The following is an 18711-nucleotide window of genomic DNA, read 5'->3' as shown; positions in this document are numbered from 1 at the left end:
GTTACTGCGAAGCCCTGAGAACAAAGGCAGCCAGGAGCTGCTGCACTTCAGCAGCCAAGAAGCTCTGTTTTCATGGGGCGGATGCACCTGCCACAGGCATCTGCAACCTCTCTAGGCAACCTGTTCCAGTGTCTCACCACCCTCATCATAAAGAATTTCTTCCTTATATCCAATCTAAATGTATGCTCTTCTAGTTTAAAACCATTAACCCTTCTTCAGAGTTGTTTGTCTGTAGGTATGGGCAGTTACTGAGATACTTCGATTCTGGAATGTTACCCCTAAAATGTCCCTTGATCTCTGAGCTTCATTTCTGGCTTACAGTTGTAGGATAATGGAACTTCTTAGCATTTTTTAGGGGTACTTGCTTTAGTATCAGTATGAAACACAGAAGTCTTTCAAATACCAATCTAGTCATAAGCAAAACCACTGTAAGATTGGTTTACATAATGGAAGCTTTGAGGTTTGTGATGATGTTGCTGACTTCTGTATTGAACTACTGAAGTTCAGATATTTGCCTGTGTGTGGAGGCTTTCCAGAGCTTCCTGCTGAGAACTGAGTAACACAAAATACATATCAGAAATGGAACTACTAGGCAAGTAGCTAAAACATGGCACAACAGGGCTTTTCTTGTTTATTCTCATATGAATTTTGAAGCAATATGATAATACTGTCAATGGGAACATATTAAAAGGGCACAAAGTTCATTCTTAGACTTTGCACTGTTGTGGAAATGTAACAGTAGGATAATTTTCCATCTAACACTATAAATGAGAGCAACAGCATTATATTATGCATGTAACTTAGCACTTCTTCAGCCTTTTGCATTCTTTCATCTTTCAATTGACAATACAGGAAAAATGGTAATGTACTTTCAGTTATGAAATTGAAGATTTTTTCCAAAACTTTTTTCATCGACAAATCTGACAGTTACTTCAATTTCAAACCAGTTGTGTCTGAAGTATCTTTATGATACAGTCTTCCCACTGAGAAGGGTAACAGTACTTTTATTTAGTTTTGAAGTGATGACACTTCTTGCTGTTTGGTTTGGAATGAGAGCTAAGATAGGTTAAGTAACGTGAAGCAAGTTAGGCATAACTTTGATTTGTGAGAAACTTTGTAGCAAAGGTGTAATAAAAGGTAATCTCTACAATGCTTGTATGTTAAGGCATAAATACATTGTTTCACAGACTCTGACTCTTCAGTATGAAACCCTGGAATTGTTCTTTATGTTGATGTGGATTTGATGCTCTGTGCTTTTTAAAATCCAGTTTCAAACTGTTTCCATCTAAATTGGTTGTTATATTTCCATCTAATTGATAAGTTGTATTTATGTCTTCTAAAAATGTTCATGTATCATTTTGAAGAGAGCTTTACATTGAGGAAGCCTGAGGTATTCCTGGTCATGTGATCTTTTAGGAGCAAAAACCATCATATTCTTCCTGTATGCTGCATCCTATATGGTGATGTCCCATGGTGGCTCTTCAGCTAATAATCCTGTGCATCAGTCTCCTCTGAAAGGTTTGATATCTAGTTTGTGTGCTATCTTGTTTTTAAACTAGGAGATTGCTACTAAAAAGTATGGAAAATATCTAGGGTTATGTCTTTCTAGAAATGGTGATTCTTGTTTCATCAGATGTCTGTTTCATTTAGCTGAAGATTTTTAAATTAAATATGGGCTTAGCAAGCATAAACTGAATCTTACCTGGATTCAGTGCAACTACTATGGGACTAATGACTCTAGAGTTCAGATTGACAGCTCTGAAGCAGCCAGTCATGCTGGACTGTGGTTTTCAGTGGTGGAGCCAGAAGTCTGAAAGCTCTGCAGCTCCAAGTCTAATTGGAATGTGGTTTCATACTGTTGAGAGGGTCTTTGGAGCCAAGAGGTTTTGAGATGGGCTTCTGTGTATTTAAGCTACAGGGTAGTCCCCTTTGGCCCACAGTCAACTATTGTAGAGGCTCCTGAAGCTATTGAATGAACTTGTCATTCATGTCCATTTTATTGCTGCTGTTGGCAGTAGGTTACTGGCAAGTTCCCTGACCATCTACAGCTTTTTAGGGGGCAGCTTTTTCAAGGAAGACTTTGATCTGATTTGGACTGAAGTGAGATATTAAAGCTGGAACTTTACAAACTGCTCAGGAGCCAGCTCCTTTTAGAATTGTTCTGTGTGTAGTGATAAAAATTCATGAAAGCAGGGGGATAGAAATAAACTAACGCTTTCAGGTGCTTGTTATCCTACTTGTTACTGTGGTCATAACCAGCATGTACAACAGGCTTTGTCACAAGCTTAACACTTTTCTGACTTTGAAGTACTAAGGACTTTGTTGACTGTGACTCTGACTCTTCTTTCTGTTGCAGCCTTTAGCAAGCTATCTCCTACTCAACAAACTAGGAGGTAGTATAACATTGAAAAATGTTTTAGGCTTTCACAGCTAATGACATTTAGGGAACTAAATACGGAGAAGGAAGAGCATAGGTGGGAGCGAGGGGTAGGAATAGGTGATTAAAGTCCCAGTATGCAATGTTGTGGTGGTGTGTAATAGGTTTGATTTTCACAGATAAGATATTCAGTACTCTCATTACAATTCAGAAGAGATCTCTTGGATTCTTGGCAGTTACTTGAAGCTATTGGCTCAATGTTCAGCAGCAGCCAGAAAAGCCTGCAGAGGTGTTGGGCGTCATCAGAAAGGTACTGAGGACATGAGAAATAGTGTCTTTTTGTTCCTATGTAAAGCCATATGGTGAGCCCTCTTTGACTACTGGATGCTAATGGTCCCCATATTTCAGGGAGTATATATTAGGATTAGAAGGTAGCAAGAAGATTTTTTTGTTTGTTTGTTTGTTTTTTGTTTTTTAAATCAAGATGACAGCTCTTGCCTTTCAAGGAGGGACTTAAGACAGACTTACCAGCTTGGAGAGGTGAAGAGTTATAGGAGGATTTATGAGTGAAGCTTACAAATTCATGAAGGTGGTGAATGCAGAACTGTTATCAAATCCTGTAATCTTAGAACTATGTAGCACTTGAAGTTTATAGGACAACTGGTTAGAAAGAGTCTGAGGAAGATTTTGTGGGTTTTATTATTACTTTTAAATGCATAGAGTAGTAAACTTCTGGAATGCTTTGCCACAGGGTATTGTGGAGGCAGATGACTTCAACAGGTTAAGAGAAGGAATTTGATTAATATGTTGTCAAAAGGTCTGTAGAGAGAATAGACAGGGATCTGCTCTCTAATTTCCTTAATCACTCAGTTGTATATACTGAGAGAATGAGAGGAATGTACTACAAAAAGGCTGAGGGCTACATGTTGTTGCTGAATATCACTTTTTGTTGTCCCTGTTGTAGACAATACTGAGCTAAAATGACTGTTCATCTGACTCATTATTTCTTACGTTCTTATATTAGTGTGCATTGTGATCAGAGAATCTGTAAGAGATTATAGCATCTAGTTAGATTTAAACTGGTTGTTCAAAATCATCACTTCATTTTAGGAAGGCTTTGAATTTTTTCTATTTGTCAGTCATCAATCAACAGATTTTAAAGGAAATTTAGTCAGGTAAGTTGAAAAGAAGAGAAAAATAACAAGCAAATATTGCTCTGTGTAGATTATCATTGTTTTCAAACTATTTTTTAATAAAGACTGGTCATATAGGTGTGTGTTTTCCTGCCTTTCTCTGACTGGCTTCTTTTAGTCTACATTTTTTTTCTCTTCCTCCAAATCTCAGAACAGCTACACTAGAAATAATGCATACTCTTCAAAATAGCAATACCTACATTTGACAGGAGACTCCAGGGAAGCTCATGGAGGATTATCTTTATGAAAGCTGTATGTTGCAGCCGTAGCAGAAACGTGAGGGTGCAGAAGGGGGAAAAAAGTGGAACATACTTTGCAGCGCTCTCATGTTATTAATCTGTGGAAGAAACCTGATAGAGTCATAGTTGTGGATGTTGAAGGTTCATACTTGCTACTTCAACTTCCCTGAATTAATAATGGAATTTTCATTCATTGGGAAGCTGACAAATGGAAGTAAACCTGTGTATGTGTAGAATAAAAGGGAATAAATCTGCTTAAAGGTGGAGAGAATTGACTACCTGAGTAAGACTGATATGAAGGATGCTAAGGCTGGACTCTTAATACAGACAGTTTAGAGTTACTATGGAGTTCATTAATATAATTGACAAAAGTGCCCTGACTGGGTTATGCAATGGAATTTTTACTTTGTCTACTTCATTTCCATATGACATCATACAATTGCCATGAAACAGGTGCTGCAAGTCACGCAAAACATACCATTGCTTCTGAGGTGGAGAAAACGCTTCATCGTGATAAATTTATACGATCCAAGAATTAGAAGTTTCTGAGTACTATATTTAAGATACACATAGCATTCAGTCATCTTGATTTTTATCTTCACCTGTATTCCTGGTGTAATTTAATGGGGTAGAGGCCCTATTTTGATTCATGTGAATACCTAACAAATCATTGGGTATTTGATAGCAATTAATTGCACTGTCACTGTATCAGGGAATAAAAATGATGAAAAATAGTATGCTTAGATTTTCTTCTTGTGACCTTTTCATTTCAACTTGGTGAGATTAATTTGATTTGGGTGGAGGACTGGTGTATTCTCTTCTTAACCAGAAGGCTAATTTGTGATTCCAAGATTTTAGTGGTTTTGGAAGAACTGTGTGGACAGGAGAGCACATAAGAAGTACTGCTCTTAAACAGTGGGGTGTGCCCTTGAGAATAAGCATAGAAAATTCAAAATGCCTTCTCATCCATTTTAGAGATGCTTTTCTTTCCTCACCTCTACTTCATCTCCAGTAAAAATGAATTGAAACCCTATTTACAGATTTCAAAGCTTTCAAATCCAGATTTCTGTTGTTAACATGATTTGCAGAGAATACAGGTCAAATTTCAAGCTGTCAACTGTAACAGTAGCTCGAGTCAAGCTTGATAACTGTTGTGATGTATGGTTTCATTAGAGAAGACTTCCTGATGAATTATAGTGATCTGAGAAACCTCATCTTTACGGTGCTCATGTATGAAGTTTGCTAATGTATTGCTGAGCTATGAAAAAGTCAACTATGTTTTGGTAGAATCCATGGAATGGCCCACAGTAGAGGAAGGTGACCTTGTTTTTAATTAATTGTCTAAGAGAGGAGGAAAGAAAAGAAAAAAAAGAAAACCCAACTTATGTAAAATCCATTAATAGACTCCCTTAATGTGCATGTTGGCATGGCTGACCTAGCAAGAATTAAAATAATTCACAGTAAAAAAAAAAAAACCCAAACAAAAACCCCACACCTAATTTTTTTATTTGTGCAACATGAAAAAAGTACAACCCCAACTAACTATTTTCCTTGAAAAAGAAATTATCTAAGTGCTCATACTTTCCAGGGAAATATCTGGCAGATTAAACATCTTTACATGTTTTATATGTGTTCACTTTTGCTGTGGGAGCCATTATAGTACATTGTTATTCAGGTCAGGAGTTAAAAAGACATTATGAAATTTGTTAAATAAAAGTTCATTTCTAGAAATAAATATTTGTAATTAATCTGGAGAAAGAAAAAATACCAACTTGTGCTTCAAGGTGTATGAATTGCTTCCAGTTATGGTCACTTAAAATAGATTTTTCCATAGGAACAGATTATTTCTTTGAACTGTTGCAATTTACCATCTTCTTCCGATCTTGCTCATCATTAATTATTTGATAGGAGTCTTTTGATCTAATTCAAACCAATAGTGTGTATGGGGGAGAACTTATTTGTAATTCGGATTTTTTTCAGTTTTATGGTCATGTGATGAAATCAGGTTTATATCCTCTCTCATATTCTTGTTTGAATTCAGAACAACACAGAGTAGTTGAGAATGAGACCAGAAACTAATTGTAATAAGCTAATTTTTTTATTATTATTTTTATTTAGTAGATGGATGGTAGTGAGTGGAGGATAACTTGTTGTTCTAATAAGAAGATTATTCTGTTTTAAATAGAAATACTGTTGAAGGACTGTTGAAATGGTTCAAAATAGCCATGGAAAAGCTGAGTAATGATTTGGAAAAATTCTGCTAGGACTACTTAATAATCCTGTTTCCATCATCTAGTTCTCACACACTCTTTCTTTAAAAATAAGCATTTAAAGCATTAGTGATGTTAGTGTAAGCTTTTATATTCTATAATTTCACTACTTAATCTTTTTCACAGAGAGAATATGGGACTCTGTGATAGGATGTTCTTGTTTTTGTGTTTTCTCCATTAAAAAACTACTCTAAATTTTAATTTTAAGAAAAAATGTGTGTTCAGGCATTTGAATCCCTATAAGCATTCTGAAAAAGTGTATTAGGGTTAGATGGAGGGGGGAAAGGCTATTTTGTTATTTCTTGCTGTTTAATTTCTAAATTTATTTTGTTTTGTAGCTTCTCAGATTCATACAATTTTGGTTTTACTATTCTTAGGCTTTTCTTTTTTTCCTGCCTGCAAGTTGTCAGTTTTATATTTAAAGCTGTGTAGTCCTCCCTGGAGCTAGGAACCTATTTCTTTAAGGAAAGTTGGCCTTACATGCAAAGGTAGCTCTTGATTTTTTTTTTTTTTTTCCTTCATTTACTAGGCACATGTAGTGGGAGTTTCTAGTCTCACACTTAACAAAGACTTGGAGATATAGGTGAGGAAGGAAAAGAAGGACTAATAGGTATGGAAATCAGTATGTTAGAGGTTGGAGAGGCAGGTTGCAAAAGGAGAGTATGGCACTTATAGTCTCATTTTTTTTTTAAAATATTTTTTCCAAGCAGTAAGGATAAAAAAAATATACATGTAACCTAATTCTAAGGGAGGGTGTTGACACATAAAACTGGCAATAAACTTGCAATGCTTGTTACTGCCAGAGGAATGAGATCCCACTTAGGAGGGGTGTTTTGTGGATAGAGATTCATAAGCTGATAATGTGATTACCAGTCTTAAGTATAGACCAGAGACGACATTATATTCTCGAAAGAAATGCCAGCAATATCTGTATCATAATTTGATCTGTTTGGTGTAAGGAAATCCTCAATGGCAAGTGACCTAAGATTGGCCTGCAGTTGAATAAGCAACTTCATAGAATCACAGAATGGTTTGGGTTGGAAGGGACCTCAGAGACCATCTAGTTCCAACCCCCCTGCCATGGGCAGGGACACCTTCCACTAGACCAGGTTGCTCAAAGCCCCATCCAACCTGGCCTTGAACACTTCCAGGGTGGGGGCAGCCACAACCTCTCTGGGCAACCTGTTCCAGTGTCTCACCGCCCTCACAGTAAAGAATTTCTTCCTTGTGTCTAATCTAAATCTACCCTCTTTCAGTTTAAAACCATTACCCCTCGTCCTATCACTACACTCCCTGATAGAGTCCCTCCCCAGCTTTCCTGTAGGCCCCCTTTAAGAGGCTTGAAGTGATACATCAGAATTGATGTATCACTTGATGGCTGAAAAGCAGGATCCATAGAATTTTTTTTCAATATTTGTTGACCCGGTGCTTGGATAGATGTTTGGATAAGATAACAGGAAAAAAGTAGCTAAATATATGGGGTAAGGTACTGCTCAAGAAAGCAAGCATGAAGTGGGGAGGGGAGAAGACGGTTTTCCTTTTTTGAGCTGTCCAGTGGATAGGTGAATAGTTTGGGAGGATTGGGGAACTTCTTTGTCCTGCTGAAGGAACCGGAGATAAGTGTAGAGGGTAGTTGTATTCTTAGTTTTTGTGGGTTTGGAGTTTTTTTCAATCATCTTTATAGTTGCTTATCTGTTTCAGATGTGTTTCTGCACCTCTTGGATCCATCAAAAGAAATGCCGGAAATCCCTTGGCTGCTGTCTCAGCAGGCACTTTAGCAACCTCTACTGGTCTTGCATTGCAACTTGTTGCATCCAATTTGCTGTCACTACAGCAGTCTTTGTATGCACAACATCTGTAATCTGCACCATTAATGTTACAAGGAAATGTCCTCTTTTTTTCTACATTCACAGCACCCTTTTAGTAAATATTTACAGCCAGGTTTCTAAAATAAGCTTTTAGATGGATTTTTTTTTACAGCATTTTCAACCATGTGAGTAAAACACAGATCAGATGTGATCAGATTAAAACTATGGAAAAACATGAGCAATTTACTTATTAGATGTAGCTGAAGTATAAAGGCAGATATAAAGGTTTCATTTATTTGATTTTTGGGAAGGTGAACGGCATGCTGTTTACTGTTGCAGTGTTCTGCATATTTCCAAAAGCTGTTCTCTTGAACTCACAAAGTCAGTTTCCAGAGTGGTAGCTGTCCATAAATGGGCCTTCAGTCACTGAGTGCATCATAAGGTCAACTGGAATTGTTCAATACAGCAGTTATACTAATACTTGCACAATTACCTTTGATATTTCTTATGGCATGGACTGTAAATGAAGTTGCAGTAAGAAGAGATTAGTAATGAACAAGAGGTGCAGATAACATTCTAGACTGTCAGCTTCTTTGTTTAGATTTTGTTAGGTGTATTTATTTCATAAAATCAGGTTTTTTTATTTCATAAAATCTGAAGAATACTTGCATTATAAGTGTTTTCTGAAAAGTCAATGTGATATTAAGCTTAAGGTTTATACTGAAAAAATGTCTCTGATCTGTTGAACGTGTACTCTGTTAGAAGAAAGGAGATTTAAAAATGTATTGACTAGCTATTGGACTAGCATTATAACAGCCTAGTATTTGGCATCTGAATCATTTCACATTAAGCCATCTTTGAGTTTTTTAATAAACAAGTAAAGCAGTTTGTGTCTGGTACTCATGGTTCTTGAGTAGCCTTTGGAAGATGACGCGTTGTTTACTTTCATATCAATAGTTTTCCCAGAATAAAGCTTCAACAGGAGCTCCAGCATGTTACAATTGCCAGGTCTTAAGTTATCTGGGGATCTTGCCAGTAGTCTTTAAAAGAACACAGCTAATTAATTCTTCCAGTTACTTAGTATTTCTGGCGTAAGTGAGCACTAAGGTCGTCTTTGTGCATGTGTCTCTTCAGCAGTATAAAGTCACACTGAATGGTGTTTTGAAATAGCTAAAAGCAGTATGTAAAAGGATTAGTAAATGGACATTACTACAAAAATAACTTTATATTGTACTGCACTCCAGTATTTAAACGTTTTCCTTTGAAAGTAGACTCTGCTTGTAATGGTTTTAGGAAGAGTTCTTTCTCAGAGTCACCATTGCTGGATTTCATTTCTGCTGATGATTAATTTCTTGAATAGATTTCTCTTCTATTTACTTCTATAATGCTGTATTGCCCTTATTTTATGCCTGAGTCTGTGAAGCCCAAATGTTGCTGCGAACAGTTTCCCTTACCTCCTGTTGGTACCCTTTTCTTCTACAGTCTATTTACTGGCAGTCATGGCTCTTCACTCTTGCATTTGTGCCTATTTACTGGTATATGTAACTTTCTAACAATATTCTGGATGTCCTGCTGCCGGATTCGGAGTTCCATGACTGACAACAGCACTACATTTCTGTTCCTTAGGCATGCATCTGTCAAAGTGACTTTCAGTTCCTTTAAGCTTTCCTCTAGCGAGATGGATGCTGAGTCCTTTTTATAGTTCCTTTCAACATCAAGAATTGGGAAAAAAACTTTTAATCTGTGTGTACTAGAGAGGCCTCATGAGGTCTCCTGGCCTGCCACTTCAGACTTCCTTAGGGTTAATCTGAGTTTATTAATAATCTTTAAATATCTTTGAGCTCTGCAGAAGATTTTTCTTAAGTGATGATTGGAGTGAGACCTTAATATTCATATGATACAAGTGCATTTTTCATATGCTATATTGTGAAACCATATTAGTCACCTATTGTAATTGAACCTGAAGGGGAAAAAACCTTTTTTGTGAATGTAGTGGATATACTCAGTCCCATAGGCAGTATATTTCTCTGTGAATCAAGATGGGGGGAGCAGAGCCTTTTGTGTTTCTTTTCACCCATACTGCAGTAAATATAATCGTGTTCCACCATGTTGACACAGTTGATGCATGTGTACAAAAATTTTGTAGTAATTTTAATAAAACGATAGAGTAGATGTTAATTCTAGCTCTTCCAGCACTAACTGCATGTGTCGTCTTGGTGTGAAGCCACCAAAACTTAAAAGTACAGTAGTAAAATAAAAATAAGCAGTTTCTCAAGTATTGTATGCTACCAACAAATAATTGGATTTTGAAAACATTGGATGATGCCCAATAAGTCATTTCATGCCTCATGAAGATGCAGTAAAGCTTCTCTGCAGCATTTCTTCGAATTTGAAGGTAATTATTGTAATACTTTGCTTTATTGGAGTAATAAATGGAAAGTGTGGTCATAGTGTATTTTATCAAGACTACAGACACTGAAAACTGAGCTAGAACGCAAAGTATTTTATTGAAATTAAGCACTGGCAAATGTTCTTCTGGTTTTAAATGTTTTTTAATCTACTCTGTGTTTTTCATTAAAAGAGTGGATGAATGAATCTGTTTCCTTGCAACTTTTGCTGTAAGAGCTATGAAGGTGCTGTTTTGCCAATCTGATACATCAGACAAAAGATGGAAATTTATATAAAGAGTAAATACAAACTTTCTAGTACTGCACAGAGAATTTGAGATGGAGAGTATAGAGTTTACTGTTCTGATAATGTAGTCTGTTGTGGTAGGCTTTACTTTAATGTAGGTTAGAGAAATTGGAAAAAAATTAAGAGGTCTTAGAAGGCTTGAGTGGGGGTTAACTATTTATCGTTAATTTTACTGGGCTACTCAGTATAAGAGGGGTGATACTGAACTAAGGTAAACCAGTTCCCTTCTTGTTAATAGACTCCTGTGTTTTTCTGGACTTGCTGTGATCTTGCCAGCTTTGAATTTTACTCAGAGGAGCACTGCAGTACGGTTATTGATAAACAATTGAATTATTTGCTTGATTTTTTTTGTGTGTTTTCTCTGCTGAACAGTGTTTTTCTTAATAGTTTCTTAAAAAAAAAGTGTAAGATCAATACTGTTTTGTCACTGCTCTGATTTGTCTAGTGTTCCAAACCATTGAAGGCATAACAAGGGTGTGTTTTTTAGGGATGCATAGATTCATTCATTTTTAAAATTGCGCTACCACTGCCACAGAGTTGACTTTTTCAGAGTTTAAAAATGTAAGATTTCGGAGCAGTGTCAACCCAGCTCACATTTTCTGTCCGAGGGCATGTATTTTAAACAGTTGGGAGTGTGATCCCCAGTCCCTGTCAATCCAAGCTCAAGGTGCTTTCAGGGGAGTGTGTGCAGCCACATGCTCCCAGGCCTGCTCTCCTGCCTGGATGGTCAGCTCTTCCTTCAGATCTGCTGTAGGGAACAGCTGTTTGCTCTGAGACTTCAGGGACTCTTACAGTATTCTTTGTTTCCATTTATAAATTGCTTGCTTTAAACCTGAATAAACGTGAATGGGCTTTTGCATCGTTTTAACAGTATAGGTACATACTGAACACTGTACTAGCCAATGCACGTGAAGTGGGAGGGGAAAGGAACTCTGGTACTTGAATTTGTGTTTAAAGATGTGTTTCATCACTTCATTTTAACTTTTGGAATTCTTATCTCTTATTTTAACCATATTAATGTTATGTTTAATATAGTTTGTAACAGAGTAAAAGCCTGACACTTTTTCCAGTAGAAAATAAATTACTGCTTTTTGTTTCAGATGAGGTATTTGCTTGTGTTTCTCTCTGGCCAGGGTGATTCTTTTCAATTGTCTAAGCCAAGATTTGCTGCTTCAGCTGGCTTTTGCATGTGATTGTTTTTCAGATGTATAGCTTGAGTTGCTCAAAACAAAATATTTTGTTCCTCTGCTTGTCCAGTATTGCAGTTTGAGGCCTCTAAGGTATGTCTAAATTTCAGTCTAAAGTATGACCACAGCTTGTTTAGGCAAATCCATGCTACCTTTAAATTAGTGATCTTGAATACTGATAGCAGCAGCCACAGGGCACCTTATGTAGCCTTTGATATTTCTCTACCCCTTTGAGATAGCACTCTTGGTGTGTGCAGAGTAAATTTGTGCAGGATTAGTGCTGGTGTGTATCTAATCAAACTGTAATTATACTGTGACTGTTAGTGTTAAATGTGTGCTCGCTACTTCTAATTTACTTGTGTAGGACTTTCACAAAATCCTGTCATGCCTGCTGTTTTCATGGATCTTCATGCTGGTCACCTCTTTTCAGTGTTTTGTTTTTTAAATCATACAGGTCTGAAGGGAACCAGGCTTCCTAGCTCCTGAATAGTTAATAAAGTGTACAAAGAGAAGGGAAGTGGAACTTGCATAATCAGATAAACAGAATGTGTATTCTGGGAAGGAATACCATAACCTGAGTTTCTAGTTCTAGCAGTCTTGGCTGGTACTTGTCATAGGTTAAGGTTTTTTGAAATTGTGGTACTGTTTTCAGTAGTGGAATATTGTGCTATGTACATTAAAAATTGTGGGTAGGATTGTGATCTGTTTTATCGAAGCATCTCTGTTTATTTTAACATAAATTTCTGTTCTTGTATTTTTAATTACATGTTGTGATTACATCAGAGAAGATGGGATTTATGGGGCTAAAATGAGCAGATGTTTACTTGAATATTTCAGTCTTCACTATTGTTAGCTAACAAGTTGGTTTTTCCCTGTGTGTAGTGTGTATAGATGGAGTCTCCAGAGTAATACGTATTTTGGGTTGTTTTGTTTTTCTTTCTGTCTTCAGAGCTTTTCTTAAATTGTTGGTGAAAAGTTGAACTGGTTAATGTGTTGCTTTTCAGATCATGTTCAGCTATTATTGCAGGTGTTGTGGTTCAAGCCAATTACCAGTTGACTTTCAGATCAGAGAAGACGTAGGAGTTGATAAAGTCTTATAATAGAGTGGTTCAGGACTAGTATATAATATAGTGGTTCAGTGGTCCTGGAATAATATTATTCCTGTCTTGTCGTCCCTGCTGATGTGCTTTGTGCTTTCCCATCAGTTCTTTGCAGGTCTTTCTCCATCTTTGCAGTCTCTAGATAAGTTGTAGTGTTGCACTATGTTACATTTGAATCACAGGTAGTGTTAATGCACTAGAAAATTGTGATTAATGCTCCCCAGTTAACTTGCCACTAGTCCCCTTTTAGTGCATAGAAGTACAGAAACACTAGCGTGTTGGCTCACTGACAAAGTCAGTGTGCCCGTGGGATTGTTGGGAAAGAGCTTGGGCTGATGGGATCCAGGGTGCAGCACATACAGGTGCAACCTGATACTGGAGGCAGTTTTCTGGTGCTGGTTGCCCTGAGTCAGCAAGTGGGCTAGTAGGCTGTGCTGAATATGAGGCAAAGAGAAGCAGATAGAGAAGGGAAGGAGAAAGTGAGTAAGTTGATAGAGATGTTTGAATAAGGCTTGCTAATTTAAGAAGTAAATGAATTTTAGAGTTGACTACTTTGGGGTTTTTATAAAACTAATATGTTGGGTTCGTATGTGTGTGGCGGGGGGGGGTTGGTAGCGGGGGATGGGGCTGCAGAGGTGACTTCTGTGAGAAGCTTCTTGAAGCTGCCCCACTCCAAGTCAGACACGTTTATTTGTGATAGTAGTTAATACGAAGAAGATACCATTTCATTACTTAACACATAGGTACATTCTTCAAAACTTAATTGGTGGAAATTCTTCTTGATAAAAGTCTATGGATATCATATGGCCAGGACAGATAATTTGTATAAGTGTGTTGATTGGGTGATTGTGATATAATCTTGTTATAACTCTTCATGATTTCCTTCAAAGGAGAAACAGAATTAGTTGAGGAAAACTGAGCTGTTATAGGTTTTATTTCCTTCTAGTCATAATCTTAGAATATTTCTTAAGTACGTTGGGTGAAAAACAAGTAAACTATTGCTCATAAATCCTGAAACTCAGAAACACTGAGCTTCTAGCCACAATATCCTGACAGTAAACAATAACAGTGATGGTAAAGGTAACAGTGTAGGTATACTCACAAGCTGAATGAACGATATCTTTCTATTTTTGATGTGGACTTCTTCGTGTTTACTTGTGATTTAAATAAGTTAAAATGCTGTTCTTAAAACCATGAATTTTAATACTTTGATAAATCAAGTATTTTTTTAAATTCTTAATATATTTTGTAATGTCAATATAAAAATCAAGATAGAAGGAAACTGCTCGGGAGATGGGTCTATAAATGAGCAATTTTGAAGGTTATGAGTGTGTGAAGGACAATTAGTTAGCCAGAGATGTCATGTGGGAAAATCTTGACATAAAATATACTTATATTTCATAATTGAAAAGGGAGTTTGTGTGTGTGTGTTTTGTTTTTTGGGGTTGTTTTTCACTGGTTTTTGTTACATCAAAAGTGCCTGCTTTCATTGTCTTAAGGCTTTCCTTCCTCTTCCAGAAAATGCTGGGACAGAAGAGATGAGTACTCCCTTTACTAAGGCCTAAAACTGCCTGTTGAAAAACAATCCTGACCAGGCAATATACGAATGGCCCAAGGAAGCCAGCAAATTGATATTCAGGTTTTACATGACCTGCGACAGAAGTTTCCTGAGGTACCTGAAGGTGTTGTATCCAGATGCATGTTACAGGTCAGTGTTCTGTTAATGACTGTACAAGTAAGCAGTGTTGCTTATCTTAAGCATTATATATGGGTGTCTCCTTTGATAGCAGGTTTTTTCTTTCTGTTTTCCTTTTTGAGTGAGGCAAATGTACATGGCCAGTTTCTTTGCACAGTGTTAATTTGGCCTCTCTTCTTCCGTGTCTAATCATGGTTGGCCCAAGGTAAACCAGCCTGTACATCAGTGTGTGCATGGAGACTACCTTCTTGCCAATCAGTATGCTCATGTCTTTTGGCCATCTCCAGAGCCAAAACTAATCGTGGCAAAAGGACGGATGCAAAGCCATCTTGAGTCCAGCAGAGACAATTTAAGGCAGTGCTACAAAAATGCAGCTGTTTTTTTTTTTATTATTATTTTGCTTTGAGACTCAGGGCAGGTCCGGAGGCAACTTTGCTACCTCTTCTCCATCAGGCTTCAAGGTACTTAAGTGGACCCTCGCCTGCAAGCAGGTTGGCCCCCCTGCTTTCCACTCCCAGCTCCCTGCAGAGCCAGTGCTGGAGGCCTTCTATACATTCTGCAGCAGGGGAGCCTAGGAGTGTCATGCAGGCATGTCAGCCTGAACTGGGCAGGAGTAGGTGTGTGTAGCCTAGCATCCACTGGGTTAGACTTGAGTGGGTGTGATGCACTGGTGTGCTTCTGCCCAGTGCTTCCCGGGGCTTTGGCTGCCAGATGGGCTTCATTTGTTTTGTTGTAGCTTTGGAGTCCATGCTGCTAATCTGTGGATTTTTACTGGGCTTAGAAGTAACGAAAGCATTTTTGTCTGGTACTGCAGTTAGTGCTAAGGCCGTATCATCAACTTCTACCTCCAGCTGTTTTCTATGCTGCCACTATAAGAATACTTACATGCCCATAAGAATATATATACATATATATAAGAATACTTATATACCCATAAGAATACTTATACGTCCATATTTTGTATCAAATTCCACTCTATAACATTGTTAGTTACTTCAGCAGATAAATTAATATGCCCATCCAAAGCCTGACATAGGGACACCTGAATGCCTAGAGTTAACAAATGCTGGTAGACTTGCTTAACTGTGTTGCTTAAACATGTTTGCTTTGCATGTTCCAGTGATCCCAGAGTATCCATACCGATTGGATTTTTTTTCATTATCTACTGTTTTCAAACTTGGAGTACTCTGGATAATAACAGGATCGTCTCAATATTCATACTGATCATCAGTATACCCAACTTGATTGGAAAAAAGATGGGTCATGAGTTCCCAGAAGCTAGCTGTCTCTGGACTATGGCTAGGACACCTGTGGTTATGATTCAACATTCTTTATATCATAATTGTTTGTCTTGCTTTTTATATGTATTTTTGTTTATAAAATACATGTTTATACTTACCTGTGTATGTTTGACACACACACACATACATCTAAACACAGTGTTTGTATTGTTGGGAGTAGAAGTGTGACTGTGACAGTTTAACGTTCCTAGTTTCAAGACTTTATCATGACTCTTCATACTAGAGCAAGGAGCTGTGAAAAGAGCAGTTCTTTGAGAGAATTGTTTTTGATTTGCAAGAGGGCAAAATTCTGCTTGGGTCTCATGAGGTTTTAAGCTTTCCTCAGCCCTTTCTCTCTAATTGTTTAGCTGAAGAGGGAACTGAACCAGGCTATGAATTGCTTGTATTTGTTCTCAGGATTGTACACCACCATTTTTATATTGTTTCTCTGTAGGACTAATCTAATTCTTATATTACAAGTGCAGTTTTGTTCTTCAAACATGAGAACTGCTTGTTGAGCAAGGTCAATGGACTTGACAGAGTGAATGAATCGGCAATCACCTTTTGAATGTAGTTCTTGATAAATTTAAAAGCTAGTGCTTGGGTCTTGAGAGACTCAGCAGTCTTCATAACATTGAATACAGTGGATTTTTTTTTATAAAAAGCCTTTTAACTGTGAAGAAAAGATACCGTACATCCCATATGTTCACAAAGATATGGGAGAAGGGTTTAGATTTTGAGGGAGTGTTTTAGGGCAGCTTTCATAACAGGATCTTTCAGAAATTCTGTAGGGTAATTAATGTTCCATGTGTGCAATATTGTTATACTAGAAAGCTACCTTTTTTGTTATTAACTGAGACCTAAGACTCACCACAGAATGCTGTCATGTTGGTGGTTCTTTGAATTTCATGAGTTCTGGTTTCTCTGAATCTGGGATGGGGGGGGGGGGGGGGGGGGGGGTTTGGTGTGTTTGGTTTGGTTTGTTTTTAAAGAAGCCTAACATGACCCCTTTAAACCAACAAATTTTGCAGTTGGACTGGCAGTAAGGATTGGAAAGCAAAATTTGAGAATACTTTTGCATGTGTTTGCAATACTGTTGGAACAGTGTCTGAATCCCAAGTTCTGCCGCCTTGTAGTTGAGCATAGTGAAAGGAATTCCCAATAATTGCAGTAACTGTGGTTTAGGTCAGATAAGTACTTCAGTTCATTATCAGGTATCAGAAATGGTGCGTTGGCCTTGCGCCCACAATATCTACTGTGCAAGCGTCATGTGTCAGGGTAAAGTTGTTTTTAAACTAGGAAGTATAAGATATTCCAGGAGAGAACCTAAAAGAGTTTAAGCAGTTATGCTGTTTATAATGATATTGATGAGAGGCTTTTATAACAAGAAGAGTTTCTTTGGATCACTGTGAATTGTGCAAGAAAACTATATAGGTACTTCAGTCCTCTGAATTTGTTTAGTCACTTTCAGCTTGTTTTTAAAAGAAGGTTTATAGCATTTTATGCTTATAATGAAAAACAGAGTATACAAATGTCTTGAGGTGAATAGCCCACTGTTGAAATATCTAAACAATATATAGTATGCTTAAAAGCAGAGAACCACTAAAAATCTAATAGGATGAAACTTAACCTTATGCAATCTAGGGAGTAAAAAGTTTTATTGCTTTCTTGGGCAGACAGAACTGAATGTTCCTGAAAAGTTTTGCATCCCTCCATTCTTCCCAACAAGGCTCCTGCATTCAGCTCTCCCTTCCTCCTCATTTGAAGGAGTCACTGCAGCATGCCCAGTCTGTGGACATTGTGCCCTTTTGTTCTTTTTTGTGTCCGGAGCATTCTATAACCTCCTGCTCCTCAAGACTATGTCCTCTCCTTGCTTCCTCATTTCCCTCCAACATTCTTATTCTTTCTTTTTTTTTCTTTCTCTTTCAGGGTATCAACATTTTAAACTCAGTTGGGACATGGGCAGAGCTAAGATGAGGGGTATTGTTTTGCTGGAATATGCTCAGTTCTGCCATCAACCGGTTCTCTGATCTATAAAGAGCTAGAAGCGGTTGAAACTCTGCCTCTGCCAGCCAGAAGATGCCAGGGGTTCCATGTGCCCCTATTTCCCCTTTGAGTTCTCCAATTTGCTCATTGACGTCACTGAAATTTTGGAATTGATTGGATGCAGTCTTAAAAAAGAATAAAAAAAATTGTCCAAAGAAATGCATTCAAGCTGAATGTAAGGGCCTTGCAAGCTCGGCCTGTTCCTTTTTGGTTTGGTATTTTTGGCCTCTCTATTAATAATTTTAATTCACTTAAGTTCATGCAAAATCTGCCTTTAAGATCTTTCTAGCTTGTTTTTCTGTGGCATCCTATCTTTTTCCCTTTTCTGGCTCCCTTTTCTCCTTTGCAACAAATGCAAGGCTATTGTTCTTATCTTTTCTTACCCACTGTTCTGTCCGTGTGTGAGTCCTTTCTTCGCTACTAACTTAATTTGATTATTTTGTCCTCTGGTGCTTATTCCAAACTAGAGCCAATATGCATACTATCAATTTAACCCATTTTCATATTTCTCAAGACTTTTCTGCAACAATCCTTATATACAGCTGGCTAGTTAAATAGCCTTTAGGGAATCCTGTTATTTTAAAAGGTTTTGTGGCTGGGTTTTTTTGTGGGATTTTTTTTTAAGAATTCCAAACTGCATCTGGCCTGTATGAACATATCGTTTCAGTTTTGTGGGTGTTTAGCCTTGTCTCTCTCCCACTTCAGTTATGTCTGTCCTTTTTTCTTTTTTTTTTTTTTTTTTTTGGTAAATCGGTAAGGTTGAGACAGTCTTGCAATGTTAGCACAACACTGACCTCTCATCCTGGTTGAAGGATAAGAAC

General features: G+C 37.5%; 1 protein-coding gene across 3 annotated transcripts in view; it reads left to right on the top strand.

Annotated features, from left to right (window-relative positions):
• The window catches only part of TAB2 (TGF-beta activated kinase 1 (MAP3K7) binding protein 2), a 68881-nt gene that overhangs the window by 33745 nt on the left and 16425 nt on the right, over positions 1 to 18711 (top strand). For 2 of the 3 annotated variants that reach the window (XM_074862897.1, XM_074862895.1), the window contains exon 2: positions 14387 to 14576. In XM_074862897.1, coding sequence (XP_074718998.1) covers positions 14475 to 14576 — 102 coding nt within the window. In that variant the 5' untranslated portion in view covers positions 14387 to 14474. Of the gene's footprint in view, positions 1 to 11785; positions 11862 to 14386; positions 14577 to 18711 lie in introns of all 3 variants that reach the window. The other variant, XM_074862896.1, reaches the window with a different exon arrangement.

Source organism: Strix uralensis, chromosome 3 (genome assembly GCF_047716275.1).
Source record: "Strix uralensis isolate ZFMK-TIS-50842 chromosome 3, bStrUra1, whole genome shotgun sequence".
NCBI classification, from domain to species: domain Eukaryota; kingdom Metazoa; phylum Chordata; class Aves; order Strigiformes; family Strigidae; genus Strix; species Strix uralensis.
Note: the sequence above shows the minus strand (reverse complement) of the source record. Positions and strands in the feature narration are given on the sequence as shown.